Source organism: Pseudonaja textilis, chromosome 2 (genome assembly GCF_049901715.1).
Source record: "Pseudonaja textilis isolate UNSWEBS1 chromosome 2, rPseTex1.2, whole genome shotgun sequence".
In the NCBI taxonomy this organism is placed as follows: Eukaryota; Metazoa; Chordata; class Lepidosauria; order Squamata; family Elapidae; genus Pseudonaja; species Pseudonaja textilis.
Genome location: NC_141991.1, coordinates 221640085 through 221655987, shown reverse-complemented (window position 1 = coordinate 221655987; position 15903 = coordinate 221640085). Strand labels below are relative to the sequence as shown.

General features: G+C 33.4%; 1 protein-coding gene across 2 annotated transcripts in view; it reads right to left on the bottom strand.

Annotated features, from left to right (window-relative positions):
* EDIL3 (EGF like and discoidin domains 3) overlaps nucleotides 1-15903 on the bottom strand; it is a 232803-nt gene that overhangs the window by 93471 nt on the left and 123429 nt on the right. For both annotated transcript variants that reach the window (XM_087927083.1, XM_087927082.1), the window contains one exon: nucleotides 4826-4954. In XM_087927083.1, coding sequence (XP_087783209.1) covers nucleotides 4826-4954 — 129 coding nt within the window. The remainder of the gene's footprint in view (nucleotides 1-4825; nucleotides 4955-15903) is intronic.

The following is a 15903-nucleotide window of genomic DNA, read 5'->3' as shown; positions in this document are numbered from 1 at the left end:
TGATGTAGTACCTTTGAGGATTACCTATACCTGTGTCCCAAATAGTGGTAGTGGTGAAGTAATTTAATCAGCATTGTGCCATTGCTGGATTATGTGTTTGTATATTGTGATAAGAAAACATCAGAATCTTGCATCACCATAGAACAATGTTTTTATTTTATTTTAACATAAGTAACAAATTTTGTGATGACTGTCTATGGGTAACTAGAGGCAAAACTGGGAAAGGACATTCAATGTCACATACATTATGATGTCACTGTGCCAATGATATAAACCGTTTTAATCATTCCCACAAAGACATGAAGTACAAACACAAGCAGCAGGTTCTGAACACCCACGATAACTATACAAATCAATTACATTTTAATTTCATTGTTGATTAAACTTTGTAACTACAATTTGTTATTTGGACTTGGTTTTATTCCAACTAAATATTAAATATTTAAATTTAAATAGATATTTAAATATCTAAATATTAAAGTATGGATAGTTTCCAAGCATAAAAGTGAATGAAGCATAAATTTACATACTTGTTATAGATTTGTTTATCCATTTAAATTGTTTAATTTTTTCTATTAAAAACCTGATCATTTTGCTGGGTAAACATCTTTTTAAAGCTGTAGTTATTACCTTCTTCGTTTCAGACTTATGATGTCACAACAATAATTTAATGCTTTTCTGTAATGATAGCAATTTAACAAAAGCAGCAACATGAGCAGAGTGCTCCTCGCAGTCTGTTTTTAAGCAACCTTTCCCCATTTTTTAATTTAATCTTTTTTTTTGCTGATCTCAGAAGTTTTGGGTTTAGTTGAAGCTTTTGTTTAATTTAGTAATTTTTGTCAAACTGTATTGATATCCAATCAACATATAGAGAGTTCTTCTTCATTGAAGAACTGGTATGAAAACTGAAGGAAATTGGGTTCTAATATATTTTTAGAGGATTTTATTCAGAGAATATGCAGGATGTTAACTGCAAAAGAGCTAGATCTGCTGCCATATCTAGGAGGAAGAAAATAATTTTTTGTAAGAATTAGACCAAGGCCAAACTTGAAACAAGTTTTAGTCGCATCAGTCTTAAAGAGATATTAAATATATTTTATACAGTTAAAGTGTATGTGCTCAAAAGACACTAATATATCTGTATAAAATATGTAAACTAATATGTCACCACAAACATTCACAATGGAAAATTCATAATGCAAACTCAACTATTATTTGAAATGGAACGCATGACGCTGACTTGTCCACTTTATCATTTTAATTAATAATCATACCAAACCTACTTAAACAAAATTGATAAAACCCAAAATTTACTTTGACAAATAATAATCCATACAATGAAAATTAGACAAATAGTTCTTATCCTCAATATTGTTCATTAAAAAATCTGACAAAACTTTAATTGTACTGTTACCATCTCTACTCTTGTAATTCATTCATTTTCTCCCAGCACTTAGTTCTTTACTTTTATTTCTCAAAAATCAGTTAAGATAGAATAGGCAGGCTTAGCAACCATTTATCTGGGAATACCCTAAGAACAACTGTCAAATAAATGATAACATCATTGTCCTCTGTACAGCACTAAAATCTATTCCAGTAGAAGACAATATCTGATCTCAGCATTGAAGTATGGAGGGCTCGGTGCCTTCTGAACTTAGTTGTTTGCTTGTATATATTTCATTACCCCACAAAATAACATCATCAGTGCAGGTGATTGGGGTTTGCTCTCTATATGCAGTAACATGGCTTTCCATTTTTTTTTTTGTTGGAAACTGGTTTTCTCCTTGGTATTTTCTCCTTGATCAGGGTATTAGTTTCTTTTTGATTGTTTGTCTTGTGTTAATCCTTGCTGATCAGGGTATTGACTGCTGGAAACAAAGTACTCTGGTCTTTTTATTTCCTTCTTAGCTTTTTTATTGTCTCTAAATGTCTATATTTCCACACACACACAAAATGGATACAGAGAAATCCAATAGTAAATCAAAGTTTAATAGGATGATAAAGTGAAATACATGAATTACTTATACTCTAGAAATGTTTAGAAAGTCTACAAGTTCAGCTGCATAGTTTTGGTGAAAGTAGTAAAGTTCATTCCGGTATTCTTTTTCATACTTTGTTGCAGATTTCTGTTTGAAATTATTAAGCAGCATATTTTAAGCATATTTTCCCCTAGGCTCATGTGGCAAAATTCACTCAATCTTGGGAAAATATGCATTTGGCTGAAGGTGTTTCTGACAAATGCTATATCCATGCCCACAATTGCTCCAGATCTTATACTGCCTTTTTAAATTTTATAAGAAATAAAATCTTGGGAAAAATAGATGAATGGAATTTGCACCTGAGGAAAAATACAGACATACAGATGAGGGGGAAAAATAAAAAAGCCATTAGAGCAGATGTGGTTACCCGCTACCAGAAATAAAAATTGCCGTGCAGCAAGTCATAGGGAAACAGTATATCAAAATCGGAGAATGATAGTTACTTGGTAAGAATGACCCGCATCATGTAATAGTCATGTAATAGTCAAGGAAAGGCTGATGTGATACAGAATGGAATATGATCTTTACCATGACAAAGAATAAATGGATATGCTGTTCAAGGTCTGTATTGGAAGATCCCCAATTTATGCACACAACTACCACCTATGGAGTCTTCCCCAACACCCGTGCCTTACCTGATTAGTATTGTAATGGGCAAACAGATATGAGTGTTTGTAATGTTTAAGCAATTCTAATAAATTTCTTAATAAATTATAACAACCCCTCAAGTACTGGCAGACTGCTATCATATCACTTCTAGTCCTTCTGTTTGTTAAGCTAGACACATTAAGTCCCCTCAATCATTCATCATATGCTTTAGCCTTTAGATCTCTTATTTATTATTGTTGTTATTTGAACTCTTTCTAGAGTCTCAAAATATTTGTTGTATTGTGGTAACCAGAACCGAAACCAAGTATAGATTTACCAGTGCAGTATAAAGCAGTACAATCACTTCACATTATCTTGAAACTATCCTTTTGTTGATCCAACTTAGGACATTAGGGTTTTTTTTTGCAGTTGCAGCACACTACTGGATTATACTTAAGTGGTGGTCTAGTGGTACCCCTAGATCCCTCTTCCAGTTGCTACTGCTGAGCCAGTATTCTATATTTGTGCATTTGGTTTTTCTTCCCTAAATGTAGAACCTTACATTTGTCAGTATTGAATTACATTTTGTTGGATGAGTCCCAACATTCAAATCTGTCAAGATACTTTTGAATCAAGTCTATCTTCTAATTATTAATTATTTTTCCCCAGGTTGGTGTTTTCTGTAACCTTGATGAATTTCCTCTTCTAATGCCTAATTTAGATAATTTATGAAAATGTTGAAGGATATTGGACCTAAAACAGAACCTTGAAGTATCCCATTACATATTTCCTTCTATGTAAGTGTAGTTCCATTGTGGACTGCTCACTGAGCATGATTGGTTAGCCAGCTGTAAACCCATCTGTTGGTGATATTCCCTATTCCACATTATTCTATCTTATCAAGAAATAGGCAGCGGTCAATTTCATCAAACGCTGTACTGAAGTCCAATTATACTATGTCCACAGAATTTCCTTTAGCCACCAATTTAGCCACTTTGTCAAATAATTCAGTAAGGTTTGTCTCACATAATCTGTTGTTGACAAACTCATGCTGGCTTCTAGTAGTAGTTTTGTCCATTTCTAGGTGCTCACAAATGCATTGTTTCATTATCTTTTTCAGGATTTCTCCTAGGTATTGATGTCAGACTGCTTTGTCTGTAATTGCCTGAATCCTCTTATTTTTTTTTTGTAGATTGGAGACACATCAACTGTTTTCTTCTGATATTTCCCTGATGCTCCAGAAGCTTTAAAATATTTTGTTTAATAGTTTCAAGATCACATCTGCCGGCTCCTTCAGAACTCTGTGATATAATCCATCTGATCCTGGTGCTTTGAACTCCTCTAGAATGGATAGGTGTTCTTTACAATTTTTTTACCTAATTTTGACTTGTATTCTGATTCTGTCTCCTAGCATGCTGCTTTTGATAGATTGGACAATTGTTTGTTGGTGTGTGTATGTGTGTGTGTGTGTGTTTAATTGTTTAATTCCAGAGTAAGGAGAAAAAAGAAAATAATATTCTTCAATTCATAAATTTATTTTTACTGACTGACTGTAATAAATTTCAGATAGAAATGATGCTGTGCATTTAATTAATGGTAGAAAAATCCAGACCATCTATTAATAAAGCCCTTGGAAAGACTTCCTATTGAATTAAATAACAGGGCTAAAAGCACCTGTCTTAGGTTAGTTTTAAAATGAGCAGAAATACAGAATATAGGAGACCTATTAGCATAAAGATCTACTTTTTAACAACCTTTTTTTATCTTTAGCCATCATTAGCTGAATGAACTGCTGACTATATCAAGATAAAGCCTTGAGCTTTAAAGGAAATTGCAATATTCCATTTTCTGATAGAAAGAAAGAAAGAAGAAGAAAGAAAGAAAGAAAGAGAGAGAGAGAGAGAGAGAGAGAGAGAGAGAGAGAGAGAGAGAGAGAGAGAGAGAGAATAATTTTATCTTTATTTTATGGAAAAGACTCAAACATAAAGATTCCTACAGAAATTGTAATAAAATAGGAAGAAATTATAAATAATATTGTGGAAGTGTCGATAAAGATTCTAATGCACAGACACATGCACAGTTACAGCCGAGCAGATCTGATGAGTCAAACACATGCAGTAATTGGATAACTATGCAGAATAGTAGTTCTAAATATTTCTTCATCAAGCAGGAAAGGTAAATACCATTTCAAAACTTACTGTGCTGGCAGTGTATTCCATTAAATCCAGCTGGACATTTGCAGATGTAGCCTATGAATGTGTCTCCTCTGTAGGCTTCACTGATTTCACATGTTCCACCATTATGGCAGGGATTAGGGAGACATGGCCCTGAAAGAATTAAAAAAAATACAAATGAAATACTGAAAAACATAACCCTCTTGTAAATCTAATTCATTCATACGAATTCATAAGCTTTGATAAATTGATCAATATTTTGTGTCAAATTTTTGTTGATATATTTTTCAACTATCCCAGTATATTTGATTATTTTTTTAACCAAAGAACATTTTCATAGGTGGAAAACAGGCCTCTGGCACTTACTTTATCTGAAAGGCATTTGAGAAATTCCACTTTTTTAAGGTGTGCTCAGTTTCAAGGCTGGGAAATTCCCAATGCCCTGGATGAAATTCATAGAAACATTCTATTTTATAAAAAAATGTTATTTTTAATATAACATTACTACTGCTGAAAGGATTCACCCCATAATATATCATCTCCAAAGGCCTGTTTGAAACAGCCAGATTTTGATAGCTTTATTTAATCTTGCAGTTAGATAAAGCCAAAATTCTGGGTATAACCCCAAGGATATAGTATAAACATACTCAAAAGAACAGAACAGAATAGGAACAGAATAGGAAATCCATGGTCTTTAGACTAAGTATGCTTCTGTTGTAGATTTAGATTAAGCACTGTTTACTAAAACAAATTATTCTACCTGTGGCATAACTGTAAGTTAAAGGCATCCATTCTACTGTGAGAAGTAAAAAAAAAAAAACTAATGAAAAATTTGGAATAGATGATGAAGGTTGGGAACAGATGATGAAGGATCTGTATTAACATATGTTAACATAATATAATTAAAGTAATTAACAGGGATATGTCTCTTTAGATGTTGCCTAATTATAATGCACAGCATGCATTGAGTCTAATCAATGGTAGGAGATTCTGGGAGATATAAGTTGAAAAATCTAGAATGCTCCAATATACATATCTTGGTAATCAACAGAATGCCAAGGTAGGGAAGAGATGCTGATCTAGAATTTTAGAATGCAATTAATAGCAATAGCACTTAAATTTATATACCACCTTATAGTGCTTTACAGCCCCCTCTAAGCAGTTTACAGAGTCAGCATGCCCCCAACAATCTGGGTCTTCATTTTACCAATCTCAGAAGGATGGAAGGCTGAGTCAACCTTGATCCAGTGAGATTTGAACTGCCAAACTGCAGTCAGCCAGCAGTCAGCAGAAGTAGCCTGCAGTACTGCACTCTAACCACTGTGCCACCAAAGCTTCTTAAATAAATATGTTTCAAACTTGGCAACTTTAAATATGTTCCATGCTGGCTAAGGAATTCTGAGAGTAAATCAACACATCTTAATGTTGCTTAGTTTGAAAAACATTGAATTAAATTGATCATAGTCCTTTACAAGTATTATTTGAAGAAAAGCTAAACAGCCCCTTCCCTTTTCAAGTAACTAAATAATGTAAGTGAAGGGATTGCTATATTTCAAGCATAATTGTCCACTTTGATGAATTTCTCTCTAGTCAGGTTTGTTTCTTCTTGAATTAACAAAAAAGAGGGCTAAAGTTTTAAAACAGAGAATTGGGAGAATTCACACTGAAGGGATTGATAAACAGGAAGAACATCAAAAAATATAGATGTTTCCTCTGGATCATAAAGCTACATTGAGCTGCCCATTTAATTTGAGGCTTATCTAACTTGTGTGATTTTACATGGGCAAAACACAGCCATAATGCATTAATCTAATTCTCCATATTCTTCAAACTTCAAAGCAAATGTATAATTAAATTTCTTTTTTTAAAAAAAAAAGAGATTTAAAGCAAAGTTATGATCAGTATAAATTTCAAAGGGATGAATACTGAACAATTGCACTATATATATTTTTATAACTGGTGCATAATTAGTACGTAATTGATGCAGCCATACCACCTGGCAATTTGGTAGCTAAGCATATTTCCCACTCTATAACACGAAGTGTAAATCTCTAGAGGCAGCACAGAATTTGACATCTGCAATTTCTTTATTTTCTGAAAAGCATCTATATGCTATTGAGTTAAATTCTAAGGAATTCCCTTTCTTAATGTGCAACCAAAATTCATTCCCTGTATAAAGAAAAAAAAGCTCCAGGAGATTTGGAAACTTTAACTCTGCTAATGGAATTAGGTCACAATGGCTGTACAGAAGGATGTAATAGATAACAGATAATCAGAGTTGGAAGGCACCTTGTAGGTCATCTAGTCCAACCCCCTGCCCAAGCAGGAGATCCTATACCATTTCTGATAGATGGGAGTCTAACCTCTTCTTGAAAGTCTCAAGCTATGGTGCTCCCACAACTTCCGAGGACAAGCTCGGTTCCATTGGTTGATTGTTCTGTCAGAAAGTTTCTCCTTATTTCCAGGTTAAATATCTCCTTGTTCAGTTTCCATCCATTATTCCTTGCCTGGCCTTTGGGTGCTTTAGAAAATAGCTTGACCCCTTCGTCTCTGTGGCAGCCCCTCAAATATTGGAAGACTGCTATCATGTCTCCCCTGGTCCTTCTCTTCACTTGTCTATCCATGTCTTATTCTGTTTTATCATCTACAGTAAACTTTCTATAAATATGGTCGCAATTCTTCAACTTGTTCTATGTCTGTCTGAATGTCTGTCTGTCATCTATCTATCTATCTATCTATCTATCTATCTATCTATCTATCTATCTATCTATCTATCTATCTATCATCTATCTATCTGTAATTATCTCTATTTTTTCTGCCAAGGACTATTGTCTTCATATTTCAATAATTTTCGGATCTTTATTCCTATAGCCAGCACTTGCAATAAATTATTCAGATGGTCAGCCAATAAGACAACATTTTCTGCATACAAGAGTATATCTTCATTCATCTCTCTAACCACCTTATGTTACCAGAGCAGTGGATGCATATTTATTTATAAATATGTTGAGTAACCAAAGGAACATTGCATGACTCTCATGCATGCATTTCTTTCATCATCTATTGCTCCTATTGCTCTTAGTATTTTCAGTAACCATTCATGAAAAAATATTCAATTATTTAATCCTGTTCTCATTACCACATTCTTCTTCATCAAAATGTCCTCATGCCTACAGGACAGTAACTTACAGTCTTCTGGTTTCTTGCCCAGCACCTTAACTGCTATGATAAACTTGTGTTAAATATTTTAACATTTCCCCAGTTATTCTTAGTGATAAATCATGATTTTTAATAGTTTTAGAACTTTACACAGTGATTGTATGCTTGAAAACACATGAAAGGAACTCTCAATAATAGCCATTATTTATTTATCTATTTAGTCATTCATTAAATTTCTGTGGCTACTGATGTCAGACAATGACTCTGAGTGGCTTAAAACTATGTTCTCTGTTTAGAAAATTAAGCCTCATTCTCTGAAAATCAGAAGTTATTTTTTTAAAAAGTTTATTTAAAATCTCTAATAGTTATAAACATCCCTTACCAGTTTATTGTATGTAAAATGATTGGAATGTTCAAAAATTTCACATTTTTCATAATCTGAAATGGTTTGCAATTTTTTTAATAAAAAGATTATTGACACTTTAATTATCATTGTTCAGAATTCACCATTGTTAAAATTCATTATTAAAGAAACATATAAAGTATAGAAGTACCATGTTTCTCTGAAAATAAGACCCAGTCTTATTTTCTTTTCAGCCCCCAATTAAGCACCAGATCTTATTTTGGGGGATGTCTTATCTGCTTACCTTAGGACCACCACAGCCACACTTTCCATGCACTGACACCTGTTGCACTGTTGCCTAATTTATTCTGTGGCTGCTTGAGGCTGCTTATGGCCAGATGCCACATGGCTGCCACTGCAACATTGATGCCACTGTTTTTGGCAGGATGCCATGTGATTTCTGCCATGAGTAGTTGCATCAGTGTAACAAGCATTGTTGTGTTCTGCTGCAAATGGTGACACTGGTGTGACGAACCATGTGGCATCATGCTGTGAGCAGTGGCATGAGCATAATGTGTCACATGGTGTCTAGTTGCAAGTGGCTGCAAGCGGCTGCAGAAGAAATCAGGCAGCAGCCGACAGGTGTCAGGACATGGGAGTCCTGGCTGGGGTGGTTCTAAGGTAGGCAGATGTGGGCAGCTCCACTTCCCATTCACTCCCTAGCTTGAATTTTATGCCTGTGCCTCACCCCACCTTGTACAACCAGATTTTGGGCTAGCCTTTAACTAGGGCTTTTTTGGGGGATAGGGCTTATATTAGGCACAGGTGTGAAAATCAGGCTAGGGCTTGTTTGGGGGGTAAATCATATTTTGGGGAGAAATATGGTTTGAAAAAATCATACATCTAATCTTTGTAGGTTAAGTAGATTAATTTAAGTAGATCTAATAAATAATTGCTTTATTAGTATCATGCTTCTGTAATTCTACCCTGTATGTTTTATAGATGGCATTGACCAAATAAGTAGATATTTTCCCCCAACTAATATAAAACTTACAATTCCGTGAATGTAACCTTCTGAGAATTTTTGCACATACTATTTGTCATCAGGTTTACACCAATCTATTCATGGATAGATTGTCAATCTTCCAGATTTTTATGTGTAACAGGGAGGGAGGGAGAGAGAAAGTGCATTGTAGGGGTAATTAGGAATTGTAAAAGGCAAATTATTTTAGAAATGTGTATATCATGAAAATTTTGTTGAAATACAAATATGCAAACTGTTTTTAAAACTATGCCTTGCCATCAAAAACCAAATGAAATCAAATTTAACAGGTTTGCTTATTCCTTAGATTTAAGCCTCTTTTTTATTAGAACATAACAAATGATAAATTCCATCAGGAAACACATCTTCAGATTTCTTTTTTCGAGGCCCAAGGCTTGCTTGCAAATAAATTGGGACTACCAATAATGTCACGCTATGAGAAACAGCTTTTCCTTTTCATTAAATTCTTGTTTAATAGGATAATCTGAAAATGTTTTGTATTAGGTATTCCTTTTTTTAAAGAGTTTTAAAATAGACTTTATTTACAAAAGATTAAAACATGAACAAACATACAAATTATGTAAAAATAAAAAGAATATAAATAGAACAATAAACATTTTTTTTTATTTCTATTACATTTGATATTAAGATTGATAGCTCATAGTAAACAATAATAAGTAATCATTGGCAAGTATTCCTTATCCCTTATCAATTACCTATTAATTAATAAATAATATATTAGTCTGCCATTACTATTGGGTTATAACTGTATTGATTAATCGAATGGAGCCTTCATAATATTTATATAATAGACAAGAAGCTTGAAATCGTTATTATTATACATTCAATATATACAACTATAGTATGTGGCCTGGGTTCATTTATCCTGTATACCATTTTTCTTGCACTCTAACCAGTTGTACCACTTATCCCAGACCAGATAATACTCTGACTCTTCCTTCCCATTTAATTTGAGCGTGAGCCTCTCCATTTCGGTGCATTCATAGCTTTTTTGAATAATAATGTGTATAGGTGGTACATCGGGCCTTTTCCAATATTGCACTAAAGAAATTCGTGCCGCTATTAATAAGTGGATGATCAGATATCTCACTTTGGGAGGGTATTCCCCTTTAATCATTCCCAGGAGAAACAGTTCCGGTTTCCACTCCAGTCCGCATTCGATAATGTCTTCTATCCATATTCTTATCCTTGTCCAATATTTTTTAATCTCAGGGCATGTCCACCAAAGATGGAAATAGGTATCAAGTTTCTCTTTGCATTTCCAACAGCTTGGATTTGCTGTTGGATATATTTTAGCTAATCTAGAAGGTGCCAGATGCCATCTATATATTATTTTATATAAATTTTCCTTATATGGTATTGATTTTGTAGATGTAAGATTGTTTTGCCAAATTTTCTCCCTATCATCCAAATCTATACTATAACCAATTTTTTTTGCCCAAGCTAACATTGGTCCTTTCACAATTTCCTCAGCTAATTCATACTCTGATAAAAAATTATACAATTTGGATATCATATTTTTCTCCAGGCCCAGGAGTATTTTATCTAATTGAGTATCTTTTGTTTCAAATCCGTATTCTTTTGTGTCCCTAATATGTCTCATTTTTATTTGAAAGTAGGACCAATTGTCAATAATTATTCCTTGGGTTTTTAGCTCCTGAATTGATTTAAGTGATCCCTCATTATCTAGTATTTGGTGGTATTTGAGCTTTTTGCTAATGTCCATTGTGTTAGGATGGAACTTCACCTCCATTGTTGAAAGCCACCTCAGGATTTTAGTACAATGGTTTATTCTAATATCTGTCCAGATTTTAATGAAGGATTTACATAAAGTGTGTCTGGAGAAATATGAATGACTTTTGTTATTTGGATTCCACAAAAATGCGTGCCATCCTATTTGTAAATCATGGCCCTTGAGTGTTAAAATTCTTTTTTTTCCCAGTTTGATCCAGTCTTTTATCTATACTGTTGTCGCTTTGTAGTAGATCTCCCAGGCAGGGAGTCCAAGGCCACCTCTGTTTTTATTGTCTTGTAAATAGATTTTTTTTTATTCTCGTTTTTTTCCCTGCCCAAATGGATTTCATAATGATTTTGTTCACTTCTTAAAAAAAAAAAAATCCAATAGTACCGGAATTGTTTGAAATAAATACAAGATTTTGGGTAGGACATTCATCTTAATCATTGCTATTCTACCTAATAGTGAAATTTGCATTTTGTTCCAATTTTCTAAATCCTTTCCAATTTGTTGTAATAATTTGGTATAATTGTCCTTCCTCAGGGATAGTGTTCTAGGTCTTAGCCAAATGCCTAGATATTTAATCTTATTCATGATTTGTAATCCCATCATTTCCTCTAGTTCTTTTTGCTTACTATTTGTTAGGTTTTTAACTAACATTTTGGTCTTTTCCCTATTAATTTTTAATCCTGCCAATTTACCAAATTTGTCTATTTCATTTAATAATACTGCTCCCGAATCTATTGGTTCTTCTGTATTAGGTATTCCTATGCTCTACAGATTCAACCCTAACAGGCTGTTCAGAGTCTGTCAGTCATTATCTCCCTTTAATCTTTTTTAAGTGAAAAAAATCTTAATATTGATATATTTACTGTCACTGTGTTCTTTTGTCATTGCATACATTATTGTTTTATTATTTTACTTTTGTTTACAAACATTTTCATTTTTTCTTTTTCATTAATAAGGAAGATGCAAAGGTGATACAAAGATGAAAATTTTAAAAAACATAATTAATCAAACTCATGAAAGCTGCCTCAAGTATGAGATAGGTGGCAAATAAATTTAACAAACAATCAAACTGACAAATAAATAAATGAATATACACCAGAAATGCACAACTGTAGGTCTCACTTGGCCTTTAAGTAGCAGATCAGGATCACACCTTTAAAAGGACAAAAATTAAGATTGATTAAAATTAATTAAAGACTAATGTTAGGATAGCACCTTATGTACTGTGTATAGTCATCTTCTGTCATATTAAAAACTACAATTTGTAACTTTGGGAGACACTGTTGGGAATGTACCCAAGACCTGAAATCTGCATATAGATTAGGGTTTTTTAGGATGAGTACTTTAATATACATCATTGAATTTCTTGTCCTAATATAATAAAAAAAACATCTGTTTGTAAGTTGTAATTATTTTGATGTATAATAGCAGCTTTTACTAGGAAGCAGCAATTTCTACATGATTATAGAAATGTAACATATAGAGTTTGACCAGTAATGAACTTCTATTGTAGGTGACACCATGCATAATAAATATGACAAATATTAGTTAAAATATAGAAACATGCCACCATAATTTTAATTTGATTGATATTATTAATTAAATAATGTGGAAGTTTGCCAAGTATTTTTGTAGTTTTAGTTTAAAGCACACTGGGCTTCAGGTTCCTTTTTAAAAAAATCAATAATTTAGTAGCACTTTTGTACATAATCTTTAAGTAGCTTCTAACACAAAAGGGAACAACAACCTTTGATCAATATTAATGAGCAATAGAAATCAACAGTATGCTTTCCAGGCATTTTAATCCACATTTATATAAGTAATGTCAACAAGATTAATTGCACCGTAAAAGTAATAGATCTATACAGTCTGCATCTCCTTTGAGTCCTGCTCTGAGTACATCTCCACTAATAATAGCTAGAGAATAATAAGTGCTAGGAGGCCTCAGATGTGCATGAGGCTGAAATTCAATTGAAGTCCCATTCTGTACTGAAAGATACTAATAATACAATAAAAAAATAATACTTGGTCTGAATTTTTGGAACCTCTGACTGAAATATATATATGGTTTTTAGGCAAATGAATCAAATGCCTCTTTTCTCTGTGGGCTACAGAAAAAACTTCAAGGCATGAACTATGTTATTTCTCAGCTTTGGTGACAAATACAATGAAGTCGGTTTCCATAAATATGTGGGCACCAGGGAATACGCAATTCTGAATTGAAGATTAAATATTTCCAAATGTGTCAAACAGTTTGGACTTAAAATATAAAGACTGTCAGATATGGTGCAAAAAAAGCTATTTTTTCTTTATATAAAATGTAAACACTGTCAAAGAAAAAAAAAAGGAACCAACCAGCAACACAACAAAGTAAGTTCCATGGTGCAACTTTGTATTTGATGAAAAAAGCTCAGTCAATAAACAAACAAAAACCCAATGTGCAGGCATATCTTATGGTTTAGTTATCCATGGCACTATTCTTTATTTTAAAATTCTCCATCTACTATTTTAGCATATAAATTGAGAATAACTTCTTACACATCATTACACCCATAGCCATTTCCTTATATGTTCTTAACATAAGGTTTAAATCTGCTTTGAAAAAAGAAAAAAAGTTTTTTCATTGGCATACTACTAAACCCAAACTAACATCATTCAAAACCAGCACGATTTTCCCCCCCTATGTATGTCCTTATATGTTGTGTCAGGTACCTAATTTTTGTGTACAAGACCATCAATAATTAAAAGTACCCTTGAACTTGGAATCTTTTCATGTTTGCAACTCTGCATGATTTAATTTGATCAAGTAGGCATTTTCTGACAAGAATAGGGTGCATGTAAGTTTCAAGAATGTTTACAATGCAACAATTAGCAGTGTAATAGATAACACTCAGCATAATTGTTTTTTAAAAACTCAACAGGATAAAAGCCTCTGTCACTCCATTGGACTTAACCATTATCTTTATAACACACAAGGCATTGGGAGGAGGAAGGGAATCCTGTAGAAATTGCATATTCTAATCTTGACCTAGATCAAATCAGGAAGGATTTATATTTTTTCTGAAATCGGTTAAGTAGTATTATCATTATAGATAACAGCTTATAGTATATAAGACTGAACTTACAGAGTTGCTACACAGTAACTTGTGGGGTTGCTTTGTGAATGAGATAGAGGGTCTCTAAATTTGGCATATAAATAAATAGAACAAATAAAATTTAGCAATGTTTTTTAACTCACAATATAATGCAGTTGTAAAGATTAGCAGCTAACAGAAAGTTCCACGAATTGCCCCTCTAATATGGAACTATCAAAATTGCTAGCTATCATCACACTTAATGGTACCAAACTATCTAGCTTAACCTTCATTGGATTAGAAACCTCCCTTTTCATCCTTGTGATTCTATGAACTGTGTGTTTTGGGAAGATGTTTTTATTGTAAGACCACAATCTCCCCCACATTCTGTTTCAATGGATAAAATTATAAAAGTTTGAGCAAAAATATTTTATATATTCCTCCTGCATCTCTCCCTTTACTCCATTCTAAAAAGTCCCAAATGTCTTCTTTCATAGTTTGGGCTAGTATTTTCCTCCAGGAAATGGCTCATACAAAGCCTATTTACAAATGTGATGTAAAGATACAATTTGGTACTAGACCCTAGGGTTCCAGGGATGAAGGAGCCCATTTCTTGCTTAATGCCTTTCGTGAATTTCATCATTGCTATAAATTTTAAGTTTTGCTTCTGTTTTGGTTTTTATTTGCTTTTAATATTGTTAGGCATTCAGAGTCATTTCTGTGAGGTGAGCAGTTGTATAAATTGATTAAATAAATTAAATAAATGATTCCTCTTATGAAAGTTCAGATTAGGAGAAATTGGAAACAAGTCGAATTTGGAGGAGAGTATTAAGAGAAACAACACCCCCTCCCATTTATCATTTCTTGCTTCCAAATATTTCCTTATTTCTGTATTAGTAGATAAATTAAAGTAGATACAATAGGTTATTCTGTATCATATCTATGACAAAAGTAAGAACCCTCAATTGGTCCTCTCCTTGATTAGTTGTCATCCATTGCTTCTTGTTTTGTGTTTGTGGCAGCCCTTTAGATATTGAAAGACTTCTATCACATCACCCCTAGGTCTTCTTTTCTTTAAACTACCCATAAACATACCCAATTCCTAATCATCTTTATTGTTCTTTTCTGCATTCTAAAGTCTTTAGACCAGCAGCATTTTTCAGGGTCACATGAAATCTAAAAACTTGAGCTCCTTTAATGATTAGTAGAGAGAGATTGTACTTTCCAGCAGGGATAAGTAGAAAACACTTCTGAAGCACATACAGCTCCAATACACAATTTCCAAGGTTTCTGTTTTCTAATCACCAAGCCCTGATTAAAGAAATTGAACATATTTAAGATAGTTCGATACCCGTGTTTCACTACAAAACTATGTGGTCGGGCTTAGTTTTGGGGGAAGAAAATAAGGAAAAAAAATTCTGCCTCTGCTTATCAGCATCCATCAGTATTCATCTGATAAGTGTCCTGTCAGTGTGTGAGAGAGTTGAGGGCTGTTTGGAAATTAAAACAGTATTTGCTGTGAGCAAGAAGGAGACAACAGTATTTGCTGTGAGCAAGAAGGAGACAAGGAGCCTGAGCATGGCATAGCTGAACTGTTCTGTACTAAAGCTGCTTGGTGCTGTGAAACTGAAACTGAAACTCCTCTCCTCTGCTTGTGTTTTGCATTTGGAACAGATTTCTTTTCAGGTGGGGCGGAGGAGTAGAACTTCTTAGCATCAG